The sequence below is a fragment of the Dermacentor silvarum genome, chromosome 3 (assembly GCF_013339745.2).
Source record: "Dermacentor silvarum isolate Dsil-2018 chromosome 3, BIME_Dsil_1.4, whole genome shotgun sequence".
In the NCBI taxonomy this organism is placed as follows: Eukaryota; Metazoa; Arthropoda; class Arachnida; order Ixodida; family Ixodidae; genus Dermacentor; species Dermacentor silvarum.
In genome coordinates, this window is record NC_051156.1 from 175,428,980 (window position 1) to 175,456,278 (window position 27,299).

At 46.1% G+C, this 27,299-nt stretch overlaps 1 protein-coding gene across 1 annotated transcript in view; it reads right to left on the reverse strand.

Annotated features, from left to right (window-relative positions):
• Positions 1-24,264, reverse strand: part of LOC119445040 (ubiquitin-associated protein 2-like) — a 79,717-nt gene extending 55,453 nt beyond the window's left edge. The window contains 9 exon segments of the mRNA XM_049664848.1: positions 12-107; positions 5,283-5,503; positions 12,768-12,959; positions 13,492-13,584; positions 19,563-19,758; positions 20,237-20,347; positions 21,468-21,554; positions 23,272-23,460; positions 24,132-24,264. Of these exon segments, the coding sequence (XP_049520805.1) occupies positions 12-107; positions 5,283-5,503; positions 12,768-12,959; positions 13,492-13,584; positions 19,563-19,758; positions 20,237-20,347; positions 21,468-21,554; positions 23,272-23,421 (1,146 nt within the window). The 5' untranslated portion in view covers positions 23,422-23,460; positions 24,132-24,264.
• Positions 24,265-27,299: the final 3,035 nt, after the last annotated feature.

Here is a 27,299-nt window from a genome sequence, read left to right on the forward strand (position 1 = left end):
TGGGGAGAGGATTGCTTGGAGGTTGTGACAGAAGAGGCATCTGCTGAGGACACCGTCTGAGCCACGGGGTAGGTGCTGTTCGTCACGGAATTGGCTGATGAGCCAACCTGGCAATGGACAAAGGGGTTCCCCATGATATCAAGGCAACCATATGCAACAATGAACAAATAAGCTTGCTTCCAAACTACATAAAATCATTTTGAACAATCAAATAAACAGCAATGTGCATTTTTTTCTCATTAATATTAAAGAAGCTTTCCAGTCCGACTAAGATTGTTGTGTTGATTTCAAATATGTAATTAGTTTTGCTGTAGGTCAATTAGTTCCTACGATAGCAAGCATTGCACTTCCATTGTTTGACGCCAATGGTAAAGAATTATTTGTTAGGCATGGTTAGATAGCATGAAGAGTTAGGAATAAAGTATAGCAAGCACTTTTTTTATTTCATCATTATTAGATATTTTACAGCCCATTGAATATAAGACCACAAAATGTGGCAACCATGTGGCAATGAATGTAGCAGAATAATTATTCTTTTGACATAAAAGCAAAAATTATGCTTGCTATACCTCATCAGTACACATTAGGCTCTATTCTGCCAAGAAAAATTTCATTCTATCTGTCCTTGGTGTTGAGATATCGAGGCCTGAATATTGGATTGGGCCCAAATTCTGTGTTTTGAGAACAGTACAAAAAAACAGCACTAAATATGGGAGGACATGGCCTTCGAAAGAAACATTTCTTATTCGTTTTAGACAGATGAAACTTTCAGGACATGGCCAATCGTGTGTGCCGATTACAAATAAGCATTTTTCCCCCAAATTAATATAAAAAAAGAAAAGTTAAAATTCTTGTGTTAAATATTTGGAATGTGATTGGCAAAAAATGGATTGCAACAAGTTAGCTAAAAATAAGCAGGTATGTTTCTGGATGTTCAAAGACTGCAAGTTAGCATTTTGATGTTTGTATATCTGTACTTTAGCTGAAGTTATGAAATTCTAATGTTGCATCTTTACAAATGTGAATTCTTGTTGCCGATTTCTAGAGCATTTCACTATCTTGCTGAAGAACAATAAAAATAATAAACCTATTTGGCGACAAGAAATAAAAAAGTGGGAAATACCATATTTACTCGCATAATGAACGCACCCTGAACTTGCTGCCGTGAAGTAGGAGAGACACTGTACGATTCGGCATCCGATGTGGCATTTGGCAGGTACGGTTGTATCAGACGTATCGAACGCCGAAACGTACCGCGTGTCTCTCTTTATTGCGATAGCAATTACATGAACATTCCAGGCGCATTTTTGCCGTCCGTGACAACGATCACGCCTCAATTCCCCACATTCGAGGGAGGAAATGTGGCGTATTCAGTTGCGCGCATGGCGCTGGGAATGGGGAGGGACAGGCGCGGGTGCAGCAACTGCACATTGCGTGGCCGTGCGCACCGTATCTTGAAAGCGATCTGCGTCCGGGGCTGAGTCTAGGTGCGACGGCAGCTTATACCTTTGTGCATGCTCTGTTCTCACCCTCAGTTTGCGCTGAAGCGATACACGGCACGGTCACTTCGCCCGCTGTTGCGCTTTTTGACGAGTGTCCACAGTCATCGAGTGTGATGTGTTCATGTTTGCCTGTGCACGTTGACCCCATGCTTGTTAATCTACAAAGTTAGTGAATGTTTTAAAAGTTTATACGGCCGACAAAACTACAGTACTTCGTACAGCTGTCAACGCATTTGCTATCACAATCGATGGCTCGCCTTACGGGCAAAACTGCAACTTTTTTTGAGAGGTGGCCACCCAGTAAAAAGATTGCTCGAAATTTTACAGCACATAATGAACTTTGTGCATATTAAAAAAAAAAAAAAAGAATGTTTCTTATGAGAGTAAATACGGTAAACATTTTAAGCTTGAAAACTGGGAAATAATAATTACACACAAAAGTTCTTCCACCGATGTTGACATTAGGCACACGTATAGGCTCCATAACAGGATCTGGAATACGCCAACACGAACCAGTGTAGGGGCAAGAGGCACGGGAACAGGCATAGGCACATCATGTGCACTCTCCAAAGTAAAACTTGCGTTACAGTCGAATCCCCCTACAACGAAATTTCCGCCACCAACGAAGGTTTTCCGATTTCCCGTCAGCTGCCCATACAAATACAAAAAGAGTCTCCATAACGAAGGCGTTTTATTCGGTATTTCCACTTCAACAAACTTTTCGAAAACGAAACTGGGACTGAATTGAAACTGGAACTGCCGAGAAATCAAATTAGAAGGCCCTTCCAAAGCTGTGACGATCGCTTGAGGTCTTGAACGAAATCAAGTTCAAAGTACCGATTTACGCCACTGCAATCCACAGCCACGCGTGATCATCTCGTGCCTGCGGGAAACTGCACGGCATCACCACAATCGCACGAAGTGCAGAGTTCATCGTGACGCCGCATTTAAAAGGAAAGTGATCATGTGAGCGGATACGGAGAGAAATTGGACCGCGTCACGGGAGTTCGGAGAATCCGAAACCTGCGTGCGGGACTGGCTCAAACAAGAGAGGATTTTCGCCAGCAAAGCAATGCGGAAGGGTTTCAGTGGCCTGAAGCAAGACTTATTCTGCGACGATCCACTTCGGCGATACTATCGCCTCGGCCCTATTTTGGAAGCGACAGGGAGGCCGCGCGCGCAGTGTTTTTGCCGCTTACCGTTCGCGTAGAAGTGAGAGCTGTGCTAGCGCAAAGGTAAATTCGCTCGCTGTTGCTGCCGCGCTTCGTCACTCCAGTGTTTAGACAGCGAGTTCCCGCTGTTTCCGCAGTCATCGAGCGAGATGTGTTCATGTTTGCTTGCGCGCTTGACACCATGCTTGTTAATTTAGTTAGCGAATGTTTATAAGTTTATACGGCCGATAAAAAGTACTATCCTTACTTCGTATAGCTGTCTACTAATTTGCTATCACAATCGATGCTTTGCCTTTAGGGCGAAACTGCAACATTTTTCTTTTTAATTCATTGCAACTTTAGTGCATTGGGAGTAAATTTTTTTCCAAATGAGAGAAAGCTTAATTTCTGTATGAAAGCATGAGATGCACGGTACTGTAAAGTTTTTTCTGTCTTTTAGTCACGGAAAACGGGTGCGCGTTAGAATCGAGTAAATACGGTAACTCAATTACCAGGCATGGTGTCGCGCACGCACAGGTAAAAACGAACACATCTCACTCGATGACCGCAGAAACTTGGTGTCAACACCCTGGAATGAGAAGACGCGGCAATAGCAGCAAGTGAATTGACCTCCATGCCATCTCACTTCAACGTGAACTAAACGTCAAAAGCACAGCGCACATGCTCTACCGGCACTAGTTGCACTTTGCCCACATCGCAGATCGCTTTGAAGACGAGGCCCACGTGGGCGCCCCCTGTGTGGACATCGCAGATTGCTTTCACGATAGCGCCTACACTAGTACACTTTAATAGCGCCCAAGCGGCAGCGCCGCAGCTGCTGTTGTCAAGATGCTAACGCCTCATCATCTGGGGAAAATGACAACTCGCTAGACACACCGACTCTGGCGACTGCTTTGAAAGTAATGGATCCTTTTGACCTCATCCCAAAAGTTATCAGAGCCCACGACAATGACGTTGCGATGGCTCTTTTAACGGACTGTGAGACTCGTCTAACGCCTTTGCTTGCCGTGAAGCGTAAGAAATCCAGGCTGACCCTACTTCTAGAAATAAAACTCCCAGTAAGCGCAACCTCGCCAAATTCTTATAATTCAAGCCGCTTCATTGCATGTACTGCAAAATGAGTGTTTTGCGATCGGCCGGGTACGTGCGTTTAGTTGGGCGTAGGCCGCAATGGTACAAAAAATGCTGTAACAGCAGCGCGAAATGCGTTCTCACGTGAAGTTTACACTTATTGACCGCCTTCAGTATGTCTCAACCTTTGCCCCAACGTCATCGTGAATGTTTCCTGGACGATTGTTTTCGTTTCGTTCGCGGCTTTGCTGTGTGGCGTATGTATATACATACTAATTTTGTGTTAACTAAGTTCCCCCACAACGAAATTTTTTGCATGTCCCGTGAATTTCGTAGTAGCAGGACTCTACTGTATTGCGGATGCAGTACAAGACTGCAAACGCAGTGCGGTCTTATTGTCCGCTCGTCTGAACCTTGTAACAACCACCTCCTCTACCCGTGGGAAGAAGAGATGGCTTGCGCTTCGCTTACCGTGGACGTGTGTCCGCGGTTGATTGGTCGCTTACGTTTGCAATATGTTAAAAAAAAAAAAAAACAGCAGATCAACAGTTTTCAAGAAAGTCCACTGGCAGGCCTAGCAGACGAGTGCTGTGTTGGCAGCGTCAGGGCACTAATTGCCATGGCAACAGCCAATCGGAATGCACCTCTCGGCGTGCTCTCATCAATAAGATGGCCGCGTGCATCGCATTTTAAGCCCTTGGGGGCAGTAAAATGCATGCATTTGTTTTTCGGACTGCCCGATTTTTCAGGCGTTTGTGCGGCCCCTAGGGAGTCCAAAAAATCGAACGTTGACTGTATGGGTGTTGTACGGCACAACTTGGATCCCGACTGAGCCCGATACAGCTCCAAATTTATTTGTCACGATTGGCTCCTATATGCAAGCTGCAGGACGGAGCCAATTATAATTGAGAATTTCGATCCCGTTCGGGCTCGACAGTGATTGAAAGTGGTTTTGTACCATCCCTATTGGCCAACTTCGTCAATAAAGTGCTGTTACAACGGGTATACGCTTTTATGTTGTCCAATTCTTCAAGGTTTATATCGAATTATGCCCTACGTCGAACTCGTAGGTCTCCAAGACTGATATAACTGGCTTCGACTGTACAACCATGGTGCCTTTTGATAAAGTAACACGCAAGGAACAACTTTGAAAGCCTTTTTCTGAAAACTCGAAACATTTTCTTGCCTCCTGCTCAAGCTTGTTCCATTTAGTTCTTCAAGAATGCTCAATCTATTGCAATTCTGTTTTTTTCTTTAATTTTTTTTAAAACTATTTGAAGTACAGTTCTGGTCTGTGACATTCTCGTTATTCCCATGACATTTTCTGAATTAATGATGCAACTAGTTGTTCAGTATAGATGCCTGTTGTAGTCAACTCAAAAATTGAACTTAAAAAGGAATTATGCTGTAAATAAAGAAATTAAGAATTTGGCAACCTTAACCATTCATTTTGGAACAAACAATGCTGACTCAGTCCTACCCAAACCTGCTATGGTCAGTTCACTCTCCTGCACACTAGGATGATCAGAAAGCTCACCCCAACCGCTGCCTTGATGGATTCGGTGGCTTGCTGGTTGTACTGGGCAACACTGATTGACTCGTGTGGAGACTCCTTCAACAGCTGTATGATGCTCGCTGTGTCGGGTGCTGGCGGAGGATTTGCAGCCACTCCACTTGCCGTGAACACCTTTGTCTCCAATTGACCAGTCCAGTCCTCCTCACTCCAGTCCTCACTGACTGCCAGGTCATTCCAGTTGCCTGAGGACAGCAAAGACTCTGGTCAACCTAGTATTTCATTTCCACTATCATTTCTGCACTCAAGAAATCGGCAAGGGAAATCCATGATAAAAGAGATGCAATATAGCCAAGTAAAATGTGTGATGCAAACACAACTGCATGACTAAACATCCTTTTCAAAGATTTGCAAGCAAAGCAGTGACAAATGCTTTAAGGAGGGACGTGGCCCTTCAAAACAGAAAAATCGTGCGAAAGTCAATTTTTTAAAAACAATATTTTTGGTTTATATGTCTCAAACTACCTGTTCTGTAATTATCAGCACCCAATTCAATCAGCCAAAAAAAGAAAGAAAAAAAGACACGCACCAAATGCAGAAATCAAACCAAACTTCGAGCGCACGCCATTCCCGGCCCATGCGGCCTGCCCGCACCATCTTGGTGTCGTTTTGACTGAATTTTTTGTCTCGTTCGCCGCCTTGCAAAATGGCGCCGGCGGCGCGGTTGAGGCGCTATTGGCACTTCCCCTCGATGCAATGCAGAGCGTTGATTGGCCAGAGCAGCGCATTCAAATCCCGCGGGCTAAAGCGTGCTTGCCATTGGCTGCTGCGCGGGCAGCGGCACCTCCGTTCGATGTCGCGCTCGCCTCGTTGCTCTTTGCTCCGTTCACCTCGACAGACGTGGAGTCTCATACGTGCTCTCGGGCAAAGGAGTGACAACACACTAGCATAAACAATCAAAAGGGCATTTATTGCACCTTTCATACACTAATGCACGCTAGCCGAATTATAATGTATGCATATAACATTCACATGGGTGCCCGACAAATCAAGGAGGTCCGACTCACCGCGACCGGATAGTGAGCGAATATGTTCGCCCCATGCTATGACACCATCGTCTAGTCGTTCACGTGTACGGTCACGCGAACGGTGGCATGCGGTGGCATGCTCAAACGATCCGTTTTCATCCATACCGGTGCCCTGCTCCTAGCCACGCGAGACGGTCTTGCGAAGCAGGACGTCCGCATCGCTCACCAACCCCAACCCAAAAAGGAAGAGTCTTCGACCTTTTGCGCCCAAGTAACCCCGCCGTTAGGTGGCGTTAGCAGCGCGACACTCACGCCATCTCTCGTAATGTGTCGCAACCACACCGACCGTAAAGCCAAGTGGCGAAGCCGGATTATAGGAGACAGGAGCCATGCGGAGAAAACAACATCTGGGGATGCGTGAGTCACGCATCTCCACAACGTCTGCTTGCGGGCTCCTCCTTGCCTCGCGCTATCTTTTAGATTATTTTCTCAGCTTTTGTGTTTTTCACTAGTTCTGTAGCCTTCATCTTCATTGTTGCGTGCGATGCCAGCAACGAAGCCCAAGACAGTGCAATGTTCGGTGTGCGGAACACGCTATGCGGCTTGTACGAGCATCGAGCTTCCGATTTGCCGGCAGTGCTGACTGCGTAGACGCTTCCAGCGGCGCAACTGTGCTGCTGGCTGTCGCTAGTCGAGAATCCGACACATTGAGTGTGCCTGGAGCCGCAAGCACACAGTGTTTCTGAGATCGCCGGACCCAGCTCGTGCTCTGAACCGGTGCCATCGAGCGTGAGCGGATTGTGGACCAGTCATCTGCGGACGCGTTTTTTTAAATAGAAGAGATCGACACGAATGCGACATGTCGTGATGCAGTTCGTGCTGAACTCTGCTCTATGCTAGTGAACCGGAAGAAATTTCAACTAATGAAGTGGTGCTGCGCAACAATGCTGGCTGCTGCAAAGCAACTTAAGTGATATTAGTCTCTGTTGGACTCCAGCCAGGACACCTAGCCATTCAGCGAGTTCTTGAAAAAGATGCTCTACGCCTGAAAAAAAAAAAACTCCAAACGACACTAAGACAAGATGAAAGTAAAGCAGAACAAGAAAAGAGTGCACAAGGACACTTCAAGCTACTCCTCAGGAGCTTTCTAATAAAAAAATTTAAAAAATGTGTGTTCAACTTTCAAGGTCTGTTTTCTCAGAATGGATTTTTCCGCTAGTAGTGGTGCTGTCTTTTTTTATTCTGTTCCTGAATGACTTTTCCAGGGTGTAACAAGCTTTTTTTTTTTTTTTTTGAAAGCTGATGCAGTAAATTTGTAATAAGCAATTAATTTTTTATGAATGTGGTCATTACTGGCTACATCAATTTTAAAGTTGTGTTAAAAAGTTTTCGGAGGGGAAATAAAGAAAAAACGGGCGCCCCCTGGTATATCTATCAAGGGATCATAGCGAATTTCAGCTTCCTACTACAGTCGAATCCCCCTACAACGAATGCCGCTACAACGAAATTTCCGCCACAACGAAGATTTTCGGATTCCCCGTCAGCTGCCCATAGAAAGTAATACAAAAAAAGTCCCTTTATAACGAAGGCGTTTTATTCGGTATTTCCGCTTCAACGAATTTTTCGAGAACGAAACTGTGACTGAATTGAAATTGAAACTGCCGAGTAGTCAAATTAGAAGGCCCTTCCAAAGCTGTAACGATCGTATGTCCGCTTGAACGAGGTTTTTGCGAACGAAATCAAAGTACCGGTTTAAGCCACTGCAATCCATAGCCACGCGTGATCACCATGCGCCTGAACGACACTGCAGGGGATCACCACAATCGCTGCCGTTTTCTGTGGTGTGTGTCCGGGTGAAATGGCTACGCCAACGAAGAAGCGTAAACTTCTCTCTCTTGAGAAGGCACATACGATCGCTGAGGCAGAAAGCAAAAGGAAAAATCTCGCAGTTTCGCCCGCAAGGCGAAGCATCGGTTGCGATAGCAAGTTGGTAGACAGCTATACGAACTAAAGATTTCCGCCAGCAAAAGTATGGCCTTTGATATCCGCTTTTGCTATCTAAAGATGATGCCTATGACGCGTTGCGGCCCTAAAATTGGTTTTGGCTCATAGATGTTCCGTATAAAGTTCAAAGGCGATAACGCCGTCGCCGCGCGCCGTATGCTTTCTTTCGCGCGCGAGACGCAGTCGTCGGCTCCCCTCGCACGTTTTCACTCGCACATACAGCATACGTCGCCGCGCGCCGTATGCTGTATGTGCGAGTGAAAGCGTGCGAGGGAAGCCGCGCGGCCGTATGCTGAATGTGCGAGTGAAAGGTTGCGAGGGGAGCCGACGACCGCGTCTCGCGCGCGAAAGAAAAGCAGAGAGGAAGCGCGCCTCCTTCTGTTGCGCTCGAGGCACCAGCGAGGGAGGGGGAGGGGGGGAGCGGGCAGCGTTGTGCTCTGGCATCATACTGCGCGGCGGCGCGCGCGCGGTCCCGCGGGCCGTATCTTGAAAGCGATCTGCGTGGGGGCAGATTCTACGCAGTGTAGGTGCGTCGGCGGCTCGTGGCTTTGTGCGTGCTGCGTGTTCTCGGCGCTCAGTTTGGGTTGAAGCGATAGACAACAGCACGAAGGTCACTTCGCTCGCTTCTGCAGCGACGCTTAACTGCGCGTGTCCGCGCTCATCGAGTGTGATGTGTTCATGTTTGGCTGTGGGCGCTGACACCATGTTTGTTAATTAGTTAATAACCGAATGTTTACAAGTTTATACAGACGATAAAACTATTATTCTTTGTATAGCTTATCGCAATCGATACTTCGGCTGTCGGACGAAACTACTTTTTGTCGCACGTAAGAATTAAAATAATATTGTGTGCAGTTCAACACTACTCCCATTTCTCAATTTTTCCTGTTTCCTGGCTCTTGCGTTTCCCGGCTCTTACGTTATTTTTTTACGGTCCCGTGAAAAACGTAACAGCGGGGTTCTACTGTAGTAGTTTTCTCGTAAACATTCGCTAACTAAATTACCGGGCACGGTGTCACACGCACACAGATAAACATGAACAGATCTCGCTCGATGACCGCGGAAACGCTGGAGTGAGATGCGGCTATAACAGCGAACGAATTGACCTCCATGCCGTCACTCGCTTCACTAAACGTCGAAAGCACAGCGCACACGACTCTACCGGCACTAGTTGCACTTTGCCCCCATCGCAGATCGCTTTGAAGATGAGGCCCGCGCGGGCGCTCACTTTGTGCACGTCGCATTTCAAGATAGCGGCCGCGCCCCAGCCGCTGTTGTCAACAAGGTGCTAACGTCTCGTCGTTTGGGGAAAATGACTATCCGCTAGACACGCCGACTGCTTTGAAAGCAATGGTTCATTTTCGCCTCATCAGAAAAGTTATCCGTACCCACGACAATGCGTAACGCTTTCGTGTAACGCCTTTGCTTGCCCTGAAACGTTAGAAATCCAGGCTGACCGACTTCGGGAAATAAAACTTCCGGTAAGCGAAAGCTTGCCAAGCTTGCAGACTTTGTCATAAATATGCAGTGAAATTGCGATAATTCAAACCGCTTCATTGCGAAGGTGCGTGTGCCGCAAAATGAGTGTTTCGCGACCAGCCGGGCACGCGCGTTGGATTAGGCGTCAGCCACAATGTACGAAAAATGCCGTAACAGCGGCGCAAAATGCATTCTCTCGTGAAGTTGACACTTTATCGACTGCCTTCGGTACCTCTCAACCTTTGCCCCCCACCGCCATCGCGAAGAATTCCCTGACTGATGGTTTCGGTTTCGTTCGCGGCTTTGCCGTTTGGAGTACGTACCGTATTTACTCGATTCTAAGCACCCCCTTTTTTTCGTGATCGCGATGCCCAAAATGAGGGGGGGTGTGTGTGCTTAGATTCGAAAAATCTCAGTGACGCTCGGCTCCGGCTAAGTGCGGGCGTCACGAGTCCGCGCGGCTCTGCAGTCCGACTGTGCGGCGAGATCGCGCTGCGGACGCCGTGCCACCTCGGGAGTGCGACGGCTCCGGCTACGCGCGGCTCACGAGCGTCAGGAGGCAGCCTTGGCTACGCGCTCTTCTTAACCCTTTGAAGGTTTTTGCCGTATGTGTACGGCGGCGGTTTTCTGTCCCGCAAGGTCTTTGCCGTACGGGTACGGTTCTGATCCTCCGTTTGAAATTTCGCGCCATAATGACGATGCATGCTTACCGGGAGGTGCTGCCACCTTTTAGGACTTACAAGAAGCGTTTGACATTTGTGCTACCTTCTTGCGGAGATAAACAGAACTGATTTCTAGTTTCAGCGCGTGCGTCGCGCAGACTGCGGCAACACCGCTTTCGCGTTTTCGGTTCCGCCGCGTGATCGCAACGGAGGCGCGCGAAACGTGAGTTTTCTCACTGTCGGCACTGTCTTGCAGTGGCGCTGAAGTTGATTTCTATATTGAGTGGCGCTGTCTAAACTTGTTTATCAGCGCCGCTCACGAGGTATTCGCTCTCTCTGCGGCAACGCGCTTACGCGGTTTCGGTTGCGCCGCGTGATCGCAACGGAGGCGCGCCAAACGTTAGTTTTCTCTCTGTCGGCACTCTCTTACAGGGGCGGTGGAAGTTGATTTCTATCTTGATTGGCGCTGTCTTAGCTTGTTTATCAGCGCCGTTCACGAGGTATTCTCGCTCTCTGCGGCAACGCGCTTACGCGGTTTCGGTTGCGCCGCGTGATCGCAACGGAGGCGCGCCAAACGTGAGTTTTCTCTCTGTCGGCACTCTCTTGCAGGGGCGGCGGAAGTTCATTTCTATCTTGATTAGCGCTGTCTTAGCTTGTTTATCAGCGCCGATCACGAGGTATTCTCGCTCTCTGCGGCAACGCGCTTACGCGGTTTCGGTTCCGCCGAATGATCGCAACGGAGGCGCGCGAAACATGAGTTTTCTCTGTCAGGCACTCTCTTGCAGATGCGGCGGAAGATTTCTACCTTGATTGGCGCTGCTCTTGATTGGCTACCTTGATTGGCGCGATAAGGCGCTGTGCGTAGAACCGTGTTTCAAGGAATACCACACTCTGAAATATTATTGAACATTTGGAGTTCTGAGTGATGCCGACATCAAAATACTGTTTCTAATTTTTTTTCACTATTTATTCCCGACTTTATACATTTTTTACATTCGAATATCCGCAATAAAGTAATTTGACCATCTGGGAAAGTTTTTTTCAAAATAATTCGACCTTCAAAGGGTTAACAAATAGGCGGGTGCTTAGATTCGCATGCAAACTTTTCCCCCAATTTTTTTTTTGCGAAAATACGGTATATACATACCAATTCGCGTCAATGAAGTTCCGCCACAACGAAATTTTTCGTGTGTCCCGTGAATTTCGTTGTAGCGGGACTCGACTGTATGTCCTGGGATTTCAGCAGGCTCTTCCTCAGGCATAGACATGAACCACCTAGTTAGACCTCAATAACTCTGGAACTAATCAACACAGCTTCATGAAACTTTGCAGTTCCTATTCGTTTCGTGGTGTGAACATACCCTAGAAGTTGCATCTGGATATTTTAAAAAATAAAGTTCGGTCTCGAGGATTGGCTTTGAAAATCAACTTCCTTATTTTTTCATGAATTTTGATGAAAATTGGCACAAGTGTTTGGAATTTCTCCCTGATGCTTCCATAAAAGTTTCAGAGTGGTACCTTGAGAACATTTTATTGAGCAGAATATTTCTTCTCTGAACTTTCTGGAGGGCCTGGGGAGCTTAAAAACACAATGGAAGCTCGTTCATTAATGAATCCATAGTTAAATGCATGCTGAAGGTCGTGACAGTCTTGCTTTATTTCGCAAGTGAAATTTTTTTTGAGGGTCATTCTTAAAAATCCCAATGGAAGCTCGTTCAGTAATGAATCCATAGTTAAATGCATGCTGAAGGTCGTGACAGTCTTGCTTTATTTCGCAAGTGACAATTTTTTTGAGGGTCGTTTTTTATGTTATCTTTGCATCAAGCACACTTTTGGCGTGAACGAATAGCCAGATCATAAATTTATAAAGTCAAAATCATAATGCCTACGCCTTTATTTTTTGTGCGAATCATTTTTCATTGTGGCCTAAAACAATGGAAGTAAAATGTTAGTTATCAAGGGAACTAATTGACCTACACCAAAACTAATTAGATATTTGAAATCAGCACAGAAATCTTATGAAGTATGGCAAGTTTTGTCAATATTTTTTAAAGGACCGATGAACACTGTTTCAAAAGCAGCAGAGTGAGCTACGAGGGATGCCGTAGTGAAGGGCTCCGGATTGATTTTGAGCACTTGGAACCTCAAAGTGCACCCGAACCATGGTATTACAAGCATTTTTGCATTCAACCTTAGACTGCCGATGCTGCAAATGGGAATCGAACCTACGACCTCGTACTAAGAAAGAAAGGAAAAGAAAGAAAAAAAGGAAGAAACCAACTGCTGTGAAATACATTGAAAAACTTGATGCCTCTGAACTACTAAAGCACACCCACCGACTGGCATGGCATCCTGCTGCTGCTGTTGACTTCCCCTAGGTGCCCGTTGTCCTCCGGATGATGTGCTGTTGGTCCACGTGTCCATAGACTGGGGGAAGCCATCATGGCTACCTAGTCCCCGGTTCTGGAACGTGCGGCTACCACGACCACCACCAACACCCCCTCCTCGACCACCCCGGCCACCACGCCCTGCACACAGAAAGCAAGGTAAGGGAAAACACCAAGGCAGTGGCAACAGCGAAACAGCCAAACACGCGTTCCAGAGATGCAAAGGTCAACTTGGTCTTCCATAAGCCTGTCATATTGTCGAAAAAGATCAACAGAATGCAAGGTATTCTACCAATGCTCTCTACAAAACTGCACACAGTAAAGGTGGAATGAAATGGCCACCCCAAGTAAAAGAGCTCAGAATGTGCATTAGGCATCCCCGATTGCCTACATCCTAATTTACGTGCCTTAACACTGTCTGCTTAGCAGCCTAGTGACATCTCTATGGCCATAACGTGCACTTCTGAAGCACTTGTACCGAATGCGAAGCAAGGTATTGCTTCCAACACTTCTCACTCGTCCACATGCTTGCCTGTTGACTACATGGTATGCAAAACGAAACAGTCAGTTTAAAGCAAAAACCTGCAGTTGGCTACTTAGCATGCAAGAATGAAGAGTAAAACGAAGCACAGCCACATCAATAGCCACGTAAGGGAAAAGCAAGACAACTCACGGCTGCCTCCCCGTGGCCGCATGTCACCAGTCCGCTCACTGGAACGTCCGTCTTCCAAGTTTCGTTCATTCTTCTCAATTTCCTTGTTCTTCCCTGCAAAAAGCCCCAAACACAGGGTTAAAGTTGGACCGACACTTTGAGTAGCTGGTCTAAATGCATTATTTGTATTTTTGGATACTCGATAAAATGTTAGTACAGTGGAACCCCGATATGTTTTTTAAAAGGCTGCGGAAAAAATGTTAAGAGATGGGGAAAACGTAACAGCCAAGAAGGCCACAAACCACCACACCAACGTTAGAAACAGCTCTGAATGGATGCAAGTACAATTTGACGTGTCAGCGCTCATACTGTGACCGGGAACAACGTATACATGTATAATTAAGGGACACGATGTTCCATGACAGTGGCCCTTTTCCACTAGTGATATGCTTCACTACAACATTTTGTGTATGCTTCCCTGCATAACACGGTGAATCTGACTAAAGAAAAGCAGCGATTATGCAACGCATTTAAAGGGGCTATGACGTGGTTGTCCCTTTGTTTATATTTGTAACAGTAGAGGGTCCAATATGGTTACACAACACACAACCCAAAATTTCAATTTGAAATTGCTGCCTCTCAACTTCTCCCACCGACACCAACCACCATTTTAGCAAGGCTGTGTGACATCAGGAACTGCAAGGGCCACCTTTGTGTCGTTTGCTTTGAAACAGTTCGAGAACATGTAGGACGTCCTTCTCGACATACTCTAGCATCCAGCGGCATAGGAACGTCGCCGCCGCTGAATTGTACATACAATTCCTTCACTAGCGTGATAAAAAGCAGCAGTCAATCACAGAGATGCGCCAAAATGCACAAAAATGAAGCGACGCATGGCGGCCATGACCAGGCCCGTAGGCAGGGGGACACTCCAGCACATTTCGCCAACTGGCTCTAAGGTTTGACATACATGCACAATTTCAGCTTGAAAACTTTGTGTCATGGCCCTTTAAGACCCTTGCTGGCTTTAAAATAAATGCAGTTCTGCGCTCTGCAGATTTGGCCTAGTGTGTGTGTGGTTCTCAGTAGGTTTTAGCGAATACTCGAATATCACCAAATTGAATCCAATAGCGAACAATTGAACATGTCATGTGAACCGGAGCTTCTCGAGCTCGATGCCGCCCAAGCGAGCGTTTCACTTTGTTTTCAGTGCAAAAGGAGTGCCAGGAACGGGCCACAACGACTGACGCGGTAGCGGGCTGTCACTGTGAGCACTCCGCAACATCAGCCAGATGTGGGGATCTCGCACAGTGCCTGAATTTTTAGGAGCGATGTCTCAGCCATTAGGGCACTTCGAATTATTTTTGTTACAGCACGTGCATAAATGCATAATGCATGCAATGTTAGGGGCAGATATTCAAATTCTGGTTCAAATGTTTTACGTAACCTGGAAACTAGTTCGCCTTGCATTCCAAATGCAATGCAAGATGCATGCGCATTACAGAATTGGGACTTATCAAATGAGAAGACATGACGTGGGTGTCGACGGGATTTAAGCCAGGACCATGAAAATGCGATGCAGCAGCCAGGAAAACACAAGAGCGAGTAACATACCGTATTTACTCCTGTAATGAACCTACTCCTCACTTTTGTCCTTGAGAATTCAAATCACAAAATTGTTGGATCACGCCCCGATACAGCAAACACCGCCTGAAGCAAATGAATATGGAACGCTGGCGATGCAGAGATGAATTATCCTTTATATAGAAGAATTTCTAACACCGTTAAGTTACAATGAGAATATATAGCAAAAAATATGATTATACCAAACAAAAATAGCAGCCACTACTGACATATCAAACTTCAAATGGCACGCAAGCTGCGTACACCCACTCAGAAAAAGTTTAGCTCGGCTGCACATGTGCAGCTCTATCTACCCCACAACTGAGCTGCGGGTGGGTTCTGATCGCGACATTCCTGCCTTTTCAATAATTTTTTCTTTCCAATTAACGATTCAACTGGTTGTTCACAGTCTAGGTGCCTGTAGTAGTCACCTCGTGAAAAATGAAAACTAAAAAGAAATTATGTTGTAAATAAAGAAATTAAGAATTTCACTACCTCAACCATTCATTTTGAAATGCACAGTGCTTTGGACAAGATTTCCATCAATGCTTCCAGAACGGCCATCAACTGATCAGTTGTCAGCGTATGAGCTATCCCCAAAACCTCACTGTTGGCACTCAGCCTGTGCTGTTGGTATTTTCCATAGATTCCGCCACCATGAACCGCTGAAGAAGCACCATGTAGTAATAGTGGCATGCGCAAAAGCGACCCTCACACAGAGAAAACCACAGATGAAGAGGAAGCTCCATGTAGCCGTTTCTTTTTGTTTGTTTTTCACATTCTCTGCGGTGGACAACGCAACTGTCTCGCTTGAGGTGGACACCTTTACTATTCCAAAATGCAAGCGCATGTTAACGAAACCATCCGGAAAGTGCCATCGTGGGGCCAAGTATGGAGGTTACACTTCTCCGCACACATAGCTAGTACAGCTGCAGAGAGAAGTGTGAAGAAAAGACGCATGCGCAGAAAGAGTGAAAGATTAAAGAGATGCACCTCCGCTGCTAGGTGCCACTTGTTTAGGCGGAGCATGTGCACTTGCAAAACCTGATGCATCACTGCCTTCGCAACAGAAAAAAAGTCCCCTCCCGCCCTTCTGCGGTTTTCTCCTGTGGTGTCAGGTTTTCGAACCCATGCGCTGCACTGTCCGCTTTCTGCGCCTTGCTGTCCGCTAGCTGTAAGCAGGGGATTTCTGGAAAGTTTTTTAATGCGGTGTTCGTAGTAACGAGGTTTCAATGTATATTTAAGATCTACATTCGTTACCTGCTGATATCGGGAAGAAACACTTCAGACCTACTTCGTTATGTACAGGTGTGACTGTAGTGAACGGGCTCCCATGCAATCTTGCAACCTTCCCTCAGCTTTTTCAAGTGTTTCATTCAGCTATATAAAATCTCAGGAGAACGAAAGTCATGATTTGCTTCATCACTGGGAAGGCTGCAAATTTGTCTGCTAGCCTACTGTTCCGGCTGCCGTGAAAGATACACAGAAATCTAACAATCCCCAGATTTCATATTTATTTGTACTACTGAGGCGTTAGCATGACACGGAAACTGAATAATGCTCATTAATGTGGCGTTTGTACAGCCAAACCTCGTCAATACGAACCCGCTTAATGTGTAATTGCGGTTTAAACATAGCCACTAAGATTCCCCCACCCAGCCCCCATTCAACCCCATGTACTGGCTGACCGCTTAAGCGATAGTCGCTCATTGGAAACGGTTAGTGCATACTATTTTTCTTGGTTTACACGCACAGGCACAAAATCTGCAAAATATCATGCGCGCAGACATTCGATTCTCAAGTTGCGACGCCCGGACGACAGTCGCCAGCGATGGTGATGTTTTAAACATGGCCACCATGACGTATTTCCTGCTCATACAGCTGTTGCCGATTGCTGCGCACGAAAGCATGGCCTTCGAGATTAGCTCCCGGTAATGTGGAGAAGCTGCGGTAGGGGGTGCAAATTGGCTGTCGCTGTCGAATCCAATTCAAGTAGTAACTGCGCAGAAGCACATTTTAATGCGAAGCACATTTTTACCGTCACCGTGGACGTCACTTTGAGGTTCCGTATAAAGCCCAAACACGGCAACATTTTCGCCGCGCACCGTACGCTGTGTGTGCAAGTGAAAGCTTGCAATGGTCAGCAGACTCAATCTCGCATGCGTGAGGGAGAAAGGCGGGGTGGAAACTCGCTTCTGTCGCGCGTGAGGCATGGCGGGGAAGGTGAGAAAGGGAGTTTACTTTGGCAGCGGTCGCTGTATCTTGAAAGCAATCTGCGATGTTGAAAAAGTGCGCGCCCGTGCAGGCCTCATCTTCAAGGCGATCTGCAGACAAAGTGCAACTAGCGCTGGTAGCTTCGTATGCGCTGTGCTTCCGACATCTAGTTCACGTTGAAGCGATAGACGGCACACTCGCTGCTGCAGCCGCGCTCCAGAATTTTTGAGAGCGTATTTCCGCGGTCATTGAGCAAGCAAGATGTGTTCATGTTTACCTGTGCGCACGTTACACCGTCCTTTTAAATTTAGTAAGCGGGGCCTCATGGACAAACTGGGTCACAGCCTTATTGAGTTCGAATATGACGTCGTCGCGGTAAGGCCACCACGGCGGCAAGTGAAGATCACCGATTTTTGGCTGCCTACCCGCAAATAAAGCCTGTCTGAGTGCGTGTGAGAGCATCGTGACATAGTTCTTTTCCAGCCGGCAAGTAGCCGCTAAACTGGCATCGGCGGTTAATTCGTACATTGTTTTGTGCGTACCTAAACGTCGTTCCCGGCCGACTCCGTATTAACGAGGTTTGACTGTGGTACAGTGGAACTTCGTTGATACGATCTTCACGGGAACCGGAAAAATCGGGCAATTTTTCAGGCACCTTTTGTAAAGACCTAGCACACTTTCAACCAGCAAATTCTGACAATATGGCGCGACCACAGTCTTCATTTATCGGTTTGTTGTATCTCTCGTGAGTAAGGGCTATCGCATGGCTGTGGACATGGGGGGAAAATGCACTTCATATTTTTTTTCTGCTCCAGGTAGTTTCAAAAAGGCTCTCATGCCATTGGAGATATTTTATTCGCAATACTCTATTGAGAGCTCTAATTTTGGTACAAAACCGCCAGGCTGACTTTTTCAAGAAAGGCACGGCAAATCATACATTTAGCATCCTGAAACACTTGCTATTTTATATATTGAATCCAGAGGTTGCGTCATCGAACTTAACTATGAACATTCTCTAATAATTTATATGCACCTAAAGAAATTGATGGCCCTCATCCATCTAGTCGATAACATTTGTTATGTAACATGATTGCACTGGCCCAATTGGAAATATTCAAACAAACTTATCAGTCAGAAATGCTACATAAACATTGGAATGGAATAAAGGAAAGCCTGAACATCAATCGCGATGGGAAAGAGAGAGAGACACGGGTCATGTGCAGCGACACGTGTACTTTTTTTGTATGTATATATTGGTTCACTACAAGCTCAGTTTGAAATTTGCTTTCTGTGTCTATCGATTTTTTAAAGAATGCATGTCTCGAAAGCAGTGTTCGTGCTCCTCACAATACACTCGATTAGATCCGAAACATTATGCAGTGTAATCTTAATACGATTCTGCGCAATACGTTTTTCGGGATAATGCATTTTTTTCTTTTCTCAATAATACGATTTGGTTGGATTATACGTTGGATGATATGATTCTCGGATGATACACTTCATTTTACAGGTCCCTTGAAGATTGTATTAATGAGATGTTACTGTACAGCACTCTTAACCTTGTAAAAATGTTACAGGAACCAGGGGCGTCTACTTTAAGTGATTGGTGCAGCCATGACATACTTGAGATGTTATAATGCCCTCGGAAAGCACGCCACGATCAGTTAAACACTGTTTCGACTGTACACAATAACGGCACAACAAATACACTCCACACCATGCTATTGCAGCTACTCCTGTTCAGGCGTTGTGCTTCTAGTAAGATGGCGGCAATCAGCTTCACTTTTGGAGAGCTACCTCTACTCTAGATATAACCTCCTTATGGGCAGTATCCTAAGAGCTGATCTAGAACCACGTGCAGGGCCACTGCTAGAAGTCTCGGCATTACCACAAGCAATTTTAAGGCCAGTAGCATGTTGTTGTGAATAAAGGTGCATTTTTTTAAATTCATATCTCATACATGTATTTATTATAAAGTAACGTTCTGATCGTGATATTTCAACTTGAAAAAAAAAAAAAAAAGCAAGCAATAGTATTTCCCATTGGGCACTAAACACCCGATTTTCGACAGTTACATGCAAATCCAGAGGGCAAGTGCTACACAACAGACAAGATACATTACTGCAGCTCTCTTGGGATAGGCTTTGCATCATCTGCTTTTTAGAACTTTAATGTTGCGAATGTAAACGTGCTTGGCTATGGAAAAGTGGCTCAAGTATTTCGATAAGCAATGCAATGGGTGGCGCTGCACTTACAGCTTCCTCCACGACCTCCTCCGCGGCCACCACCAGACCCCCGGGGCACGTTGCGTGGGGGGCCGCCCTCCCCGCGAGGCCCCCCACGGTTCTCCTTGTTGCTGCTCGCGGGGCCACCTTGGTCCCCTTTCTGTTGCTGCTGCTGATTGCCTTCCTTCACAGGCTTCTTCTTCTTGCCCCGAGTCTCCCACTCGCCCTGTGATGGGAAGTGTCTTTCAGCACAGCAGCTCACATGCACAAGTAATATTAAAAGCGGGGCAAGCACTGGCCCTACGCATCTCTGGCATTGCCCAATGTTGCACCTTCGTTGGGTCTTTCTCCTGCGATTGCAGCGTGATGTTGCCTAGTTTCAGTACACATTCGTAACACCAATGCTACACTCCTGCCCCTTTGCTGGCTATGCTCGAGAAATGCCACATGGAATAAAACCCAAAGTTGCTGCACCAGGTTTTGATGCATAGCAGTGCCAAGCTTGGTGGCATTACTGGTCTCGAAAATCTCTCGCTGCTCACACCGATTAACTCACACAGAATAAATGAGAGATAGGTATATCAAGTAAGCAGCATACACAACCACCCAAACATTTAATCCACGTAGACCTTTTAACTGTGTACGTGATTCCCAACGTGCTCCACAAAAATGTCAAAACCCCATTGGAAGCATCTGACACTGACCTCCTGCTTGTTGCCTTCAATCAGCATGGTGATGGCTCGTGCGGGGTCATTGTCACAGTCATGCAGTGCTATCACGACTGCATCACTGGACTGGCCTGTCACCTCCATCACCTGCAGTGAAATAATGACAATAAGAACACACACACATGCACACACAAAATTATTACTGCAATGGCACTGGGATTGCGCTGTTCTGTTCCCTGTACCATTTTGAATTCGCAGAGGCAAAATTAATTGCCTCACAAATTTCGAGGTTGGAACGGTTCAACTTGTATGCTCAAAATAAATGCAAGCAATCAGAAGAAAGGACACTTACATCACTTCTTTTGAGGACAGCAGTAATAGATTTCCGTTATGTCATAACAAAACACAGTGAAGTAAACTAAGGAACTCCAAATCCTTGTTTAGACAACTGAAACCGCAACTGTAAACAGCATTCTCCGTTCAAGTAAATGTTAAAATGCCTATAGCCTTCATCTAGCAAGCAGTGCAGCTGACTCACAAAGATTGAACTTTGACAACACAAAATTGTGGTTGGTCTGCTATGCTTTCGATGCATTATGGAGCCAACTTGTTTAAAACAAGGCCGTCAGCTAGGGCAAGAGTTTTTGCTTCCCTAGGTCCCTCCAATGTGGCCAGAAAAAGGCAATGAGGGGACACTCCTAAATTACAAATAAGTCTAAATGAGTTGAGGTGTGACACTCAGGCTGCTACTTATGACAAGTGATAATGCTGCAAGCTGGTGCATGAGCCACGTAGGCCACAAATGGTTAACCAGGGAGCAAATTTACTCGTACACCCATTTTAGTCCTTGAACTGTTCAAAAGCAACTGACTGTGAAGGTCTGCCTTTGCAGTTTGCCTACACTGTGTGATCCCGTTGTCAGACAAATAACCAATTTGTGCTCAATTTATAAAAGGAAATCAGCGAGTCGTAGTTTGAAACATGAGCCGACTAAAATAAATTGCTAAAACAGAGCAGTCCTGAATGCATGTAGTGCATTGCAGTCTTCGCCGTGAATTGGAGTGAATGAAGATAATCCACAAGCTTTTCATGCAGCCAACAGTCACAAAAAAGATATAAAGGAATCCAACAGCTCAAGGCATTTGCCTAGCCAGCTATGCTGGCACCTATCCAACAGGAAGCAAACCCGTTGCACTCGTTAGAATACAGCTCCCTTACCTAATGGCATGCTGTGTGGGTCAAGCTACCAGAATGGCAAAGGACTCACCTGGTTGACTTTGTTCCTGATGTCCGGATCATCTTGCTTCGTTGGGTCATTGATAATCTGTGCCAGCCGGATCTGCTCGGGAGTTGGCTGCACAGAGGGTTAAGGCCACCTCAGCTTAGAAAAGACTCTTCGCGGCATTTTTGCAATCACTATTACGACACACAAAGAGCAATACAAAGGTTACTGAGCTCCAATATAACGTCGGCCTCAGGCATCCCGCAATCCCCTCCTACAAGTTTACGCCGAATGCTACAGGATTGCCAGCTGGTCACTGGTCACCTTTAGCGCATCTCACAAGCCACCAATTTGGCAAAGTCCTAAGATTAGGTTGAGTATTGTAGAACCCTGATCAAATATTTCCCGGTCCTTACAATTTCCTGGTTCAACACGTTTATAATGGAGGGAACCAAAATTGCCCCACTAGCATTGCACATTCTCCAATGTATGCAGCTTCTTTTTCATAGCTTTTCTTTTTTCGAGATGAATCTGTGGGATCTGTGTTCTTCAATGCACAAAAGAATCCAAAAGAAAAGCTTGCATCAAACAATGACTACACCTGAGAAGCGTACCCTACTTGAAGCTGCCAGATTTAAACTTCAGAACATCCACCGAGTATTCCAAATGAAAAACACTTTTGCGTACTGGAGGCAGAGGTGCCGACATAAAGAGTTCAGTTCAACGTCAGCCCAGTTTCCAGCTTTTCTAGATCATTGTGGATGCAGAAAATCCTGATCTGATTTCCCTTTATAAGATAGGTCGTCTAAATGTCACACAACTTCTGTCTCTTTTCTTTCAACAAGATGCCTGTCAATAACATGGCTCCAACATCCGTCACTTGCAGACCTTTTCAAGTATTTACTCCCTGAAGTATCCTTGGGGTCAATGCCTTGTCACACTATCATAATGCTCTTTTTTTTTATCTTTCTAGGTGCATGACTACATTGAGTAGCACATAAAATCTTTCTCACCACAGTGTATGATGCAAGTTCATCAACAAACATTTTTTACTGCCTACGCCAGGAGCCAGCCTTGACCAACAACAAAACAATGAAAACATGCGAGGCTTTGCGATGTTTCTCAAGACCATTACAAATTTCTGCTCAAATGATACTCCTGAATCACATTTGTAGACTTACAAAAATGAAAGAGGGTCTAGTGCTGCTTTAAGTGCTGCAGAACAGTCTAGCATGATGAAAGCATTTGAATATACTTATACATGAAATTTCTAAAGCAAACTGACAAAACTTGTACTTCTTTTAGGTATGGCTCACATAGCAGGTGAACATGTAACATTGTGTTGAACACATGTATAAACTAACAGTTAATCCTGCTACAGACGACGTCACACGTAAAGGCATGTGATCGAAATGAGAACGGATATATGTCATTCAACATGGCATCTGTAATAAGTCCATTGACTCGGCATAGCATCATGAAGCACTGACCCCCACTGGCCCTTAATAACTAGGAAACTAGTGTTTCCTTTAAACAAGGTCGGAATTTTATAAACGAGCAAAAGAAGGGGGGGCATTCTACAACGTGAAGCTCTGCGAGAGCTTTGCAAACTTAAGCCTTTTTTTTTTCTTTTATTTGCATATGGGGCGCCCAACAGGTCACCGTCCAACACAAACGTGGCCCGCATTGACGGTACGGCGATTTCTAAACAGTGACAAGAAACTACAGAGCGCGCGAAACGAACAATGATACGGCATTGCAAAAGAAATTAACAAAATATGTAAGAACAAAACCCGATGAGAGAAGGGTGCGTGCGGGCCAACGCGACGCGCCGTGCAGGGACACTTACCTGGACTTTGGGAATGAAGCCGTCGGGCGGCTTGGCATGCCCATCTGTGGCAGTGACCGCCTTGGGAGACTGTGTCGTCGCCGTCGACGGTGACTTGTTCCCTCTATCTCGGCTGCTTTTCCCCGCCCTCTGTGTATTACTCGAACTCATCACTTGAATACCGTATGTACAAAATGTTATGTACAAAAGCTGCGGGAAGAGAGAGAGAGAGAAAAAAAAAGAGGGAAATCAAGGGTCAGTGCAGTCGGTACGGCGGGGATGGAGATGCTATAGTCCGCGATGCGTCACCGACCACGCGAAGCTCACCGCAGGAAGCTTCGGGCAGGAGAAACAACGGACGCGTGTGCTAGACCTACGGCGCACTTCGCGCAAAAGACACGGACTCGCCGCCGCGCGCACCAACTACGTCGTCTTCTCGCGAGTCGCTTTCTCGCACAGAATGCTACGCAGACAAGAAACGCAAGAGACGGAACTAGAAAGGAACTTCACAAATAATTTCGAAGAAGCTTTCTCAGACGCCAGCCGGTTAAAAGCGCGGGCCGAATGCCATCGCGGTTCAACTTTCACGGGGGGGTATCGGGTTAAACGGCAGAGAAAGAAAAGCTATTCGCAGCAAACAAGGCGAAAGACGCCTAACTCAGACGAATGGATTCACTTTGAGAGACGGGAGTTTTATAAGATGACATCGATTTCGAAATCGGTTCGTTTCATAACGGCGGGAGCGCTGCGATGACACTGGTAGCCGCGGTACAGCGGTGTCTCAAAGCGAGGCGAGCCGCGCAACACAACGTTAGGCTTAAGCGCTAGGCCTTGTACGCGCACGCACAAACTCGACGAAAAACGATTTTCAAACAGCTTACGGAGTCCTAGTACGAATTCGCATCAATTCTTTGGGCGCTCGGGGTTCAGGAAAACGTGCAGCAATATCATACACTCGACGAAACCGAGCACCGAGCCACTCGGTTATCTTAGAACAATAAAACACGTCCAAATGCGTTTACCTTGGAAATGCGCTCACAAAAAGCTTGTGTGTCACGTGACGAAGAAAACCTCTCGTCGGTGACGTCAGAATTTAGGCGCCCTGTCTGATTTGTGTTACGTCAGTGACAAAACCATTTCATGTTATCTTTTGGTCGAGTAAAAAGCGTATTTCAGTTTAAAAAGAATTTAACTAATCCAGTTGCTGATATAGGTAATGTAGTTTTCCGCATCTGCAGTACGCTGAACATGGCCTTCGAGATGGGCTTTTGTAAATGGACTAACTATAGGGGTAACCAACGTGAGCACGGCTGCTCGACGGAACAGTGTGCGCCTTTTCATTGAGCGGCCATGCTATATAGGTCAAGGTATAGGTGGTACCAGAATTCAGTACTCAATAAAACGACCGCTTCCTCAAAGTAACAAATGCAAGTCTCGAAGGCTATGCTTTTACGGATTGCATAAGCCAGAAGCGATTGCAGGGGCCGAAAACGCGCCATGGCGTGCAAAAATGTATGGCCATCGCGAGAACACTGCAACCCTTTGGCGAGTGTAGATAAATATGAAAGTGATTATTGAGATACTTCAACTGGCATCAACCAAGAGAGTGCTAGTTGCAACAGATCATTGCTTCCTCCTCTGTCTTATTTTATTTGTTATTATTTTTTTTAAATTTGGCGATCAACATCAAACTATAGAGGAACGCATGAAGAAAACAGCTGAAATTCATATATGCATTGAACGCTTCACAGCTAGAGGTGTGCTCTGAGTAGGGAGCTCTCTAGCTCTGAGTAAAGCTCTAGCCACCATACTTCTGCTCTGAGACGTCGTGCGCGCCACCATGCGCGCCACCGTCGGAGTTTTTTTTTTTTTTTTTTTTTTTTTTTTCGGCAAGATCGGCGCGACATTTAAATAGTAATAAAGTGTTTAAGCATGAAATGCTTTAAGCTCCCGTTGTCGACGACGTTCAAGTAACTTTGAGCCAAAAGCTAGAGTCGTTAACCGGGCATCGTTGCTGACAAGGAAACTTATTTACCCGTAGGCACGCGTACAACTGTTGAATGAACGTAGAGTACAATATAATGTACCACACATGCAATACATCGTACTCGATATAAACAAAACATTGCGTAAATTGCGTCTGCTTGACATTGACTTTGCCACACATCAAAAACACTACGACAGTGTACATGCAAAATCGTAAATGTCAGCCTCGGATTCATGAATGACACCCCAAGCACACACAAGTACAGTTTCTACTCAGGCAAACAAAATTTGGGCATTATTCTGGCTGTAGCAAAACTTTGCCTCGAGACACGGTTAGGTACCGCGTAGACCAGCGGCGAAGAAACTCGGCTTCACCGAGCTTGAAGAGCTGTTCTTCAAGATGACCCCATATTATCACCCGTAGTTTGCGCACTCTGGGTACATTGCTCTATTTGGCTGCCGGGATCGTTCTGCAATGTTGCGGAAGCACCACAAAACGTAGCTAACGCTGTAGTAGACGAGACTCGCAAACCGATCTCACCGCCGTGGTGCCCGCACGATGGATATTCCAAATAATCTTCCAACCAGCTTCCAGAAGGTACGCGCTACAACGCACTCCTTTACAACATGCGTGTTGGTCTCTGTTTGTGCGCAATATATGCATTTATCATTCGCTACCATATCCCAGCGTTCGAACCTGTCTCTTGTAGGTAGAATGCCCCACTGATACTGCCAATGAAAATCCTTCTCTTTAGAGGGCAAATCAGGTGAAGAAACGGCTGTCCATGTTTTTGTAGCCGTCTCACACAACATTTCACAGAGCCTTGAAACTGGCATCGTTGCGAGAACAAAACGAAATCATCCAGGCAACCAGCCAAAAGTTATAAAATGCGGTCTCTGGCCCCCAGCCCTTTGTACAGGACCGCATTACATACTCTAGTTACTGCTCAAACAAGTTACAAAAAATTTTGCTTCTCAGTTCTTCCTCATGTTTGTTCGCAATATCACTCAAGCTGTAACTGCTAGTGCGCTAAAGTTTTTTTTCTCTCTTTCTTTAAGCAAATCCAGCTGCCTTTTACATTTTATGTTGTCTTGTTCAAATATTTTCCCCGTCTCACGCATAGAATCATGTCAAGTAGGGGAGCAAAGAAGGAAGACATTTCCGGAAACAATTGTGCATCTGAGCAATGCCTGCGCACTTCGTTCATTCAACCTGGTGAGGACGAGTTAACAAATTGAGCCAATTTATTTTCTACCGCATCATAACAATTCTCAGTTGTATAAATCTTCACTTGCTGCAAATATATATATATATATTTTGATTATCTTTTCTCCCGGAAAGAAGGCCGGCCGTTATAATAAAATTTGCCTAAGCAAAGGTTGATTAATGTTCAGAATAAGTTATTATTACGAGAGCAATTATTTCTGCCGTGGTCGTGAACGTAGTCGTGGACGTCGCTGTGAGGTTCCGTATAAAGTCCACACACGGTAACATCGTCGCCGCGCGCCGTACGCTGTATATGTGCGAGTGAAAGCTATCGAGGGTCAGCCGACGATGGCGGCTCATACTTGCGCGCAAGGGAGAAAGGCGGGGAGGAAGCGCGTTTCTCTTGTCGCGCGCCAGGCACGGGGGGAGGGGGTTTACTCCGGCAGCGGCCGCGTGGGCGCCGTATCTTGAAAGCGATCTGCGACGTGGCAAATATGCGCGCCCGTGCGGGCCTCATCTTCAAAGATATCTGCGATGTGGACGAAGTCCGATACAAGAGAAATGCGGCTTTTCCCCGTCAAAGGACCCCCTTCCAGCCAATGGTGTCGCTGCGCGAACGTGACGTCGCGGCCGACCGCCTTACACCTACGAGTAGCGCTGTTGGAGCCAGGTCTTTCTGAGTGCAACCGCACTCATAAGGAGTTCCGAAGGACGCATTTATTTTGAGCGAAAATAAAATCTTAGCTCAAATTCTTGTTTTATTGCGATAGCAATTATATGGACACTCCTAAGCGGATTTCTGGCGTCGTCGTCGCCGTTGCCGTGAAGGCCAAGATATAGTCCAGCGTTTCCGGCG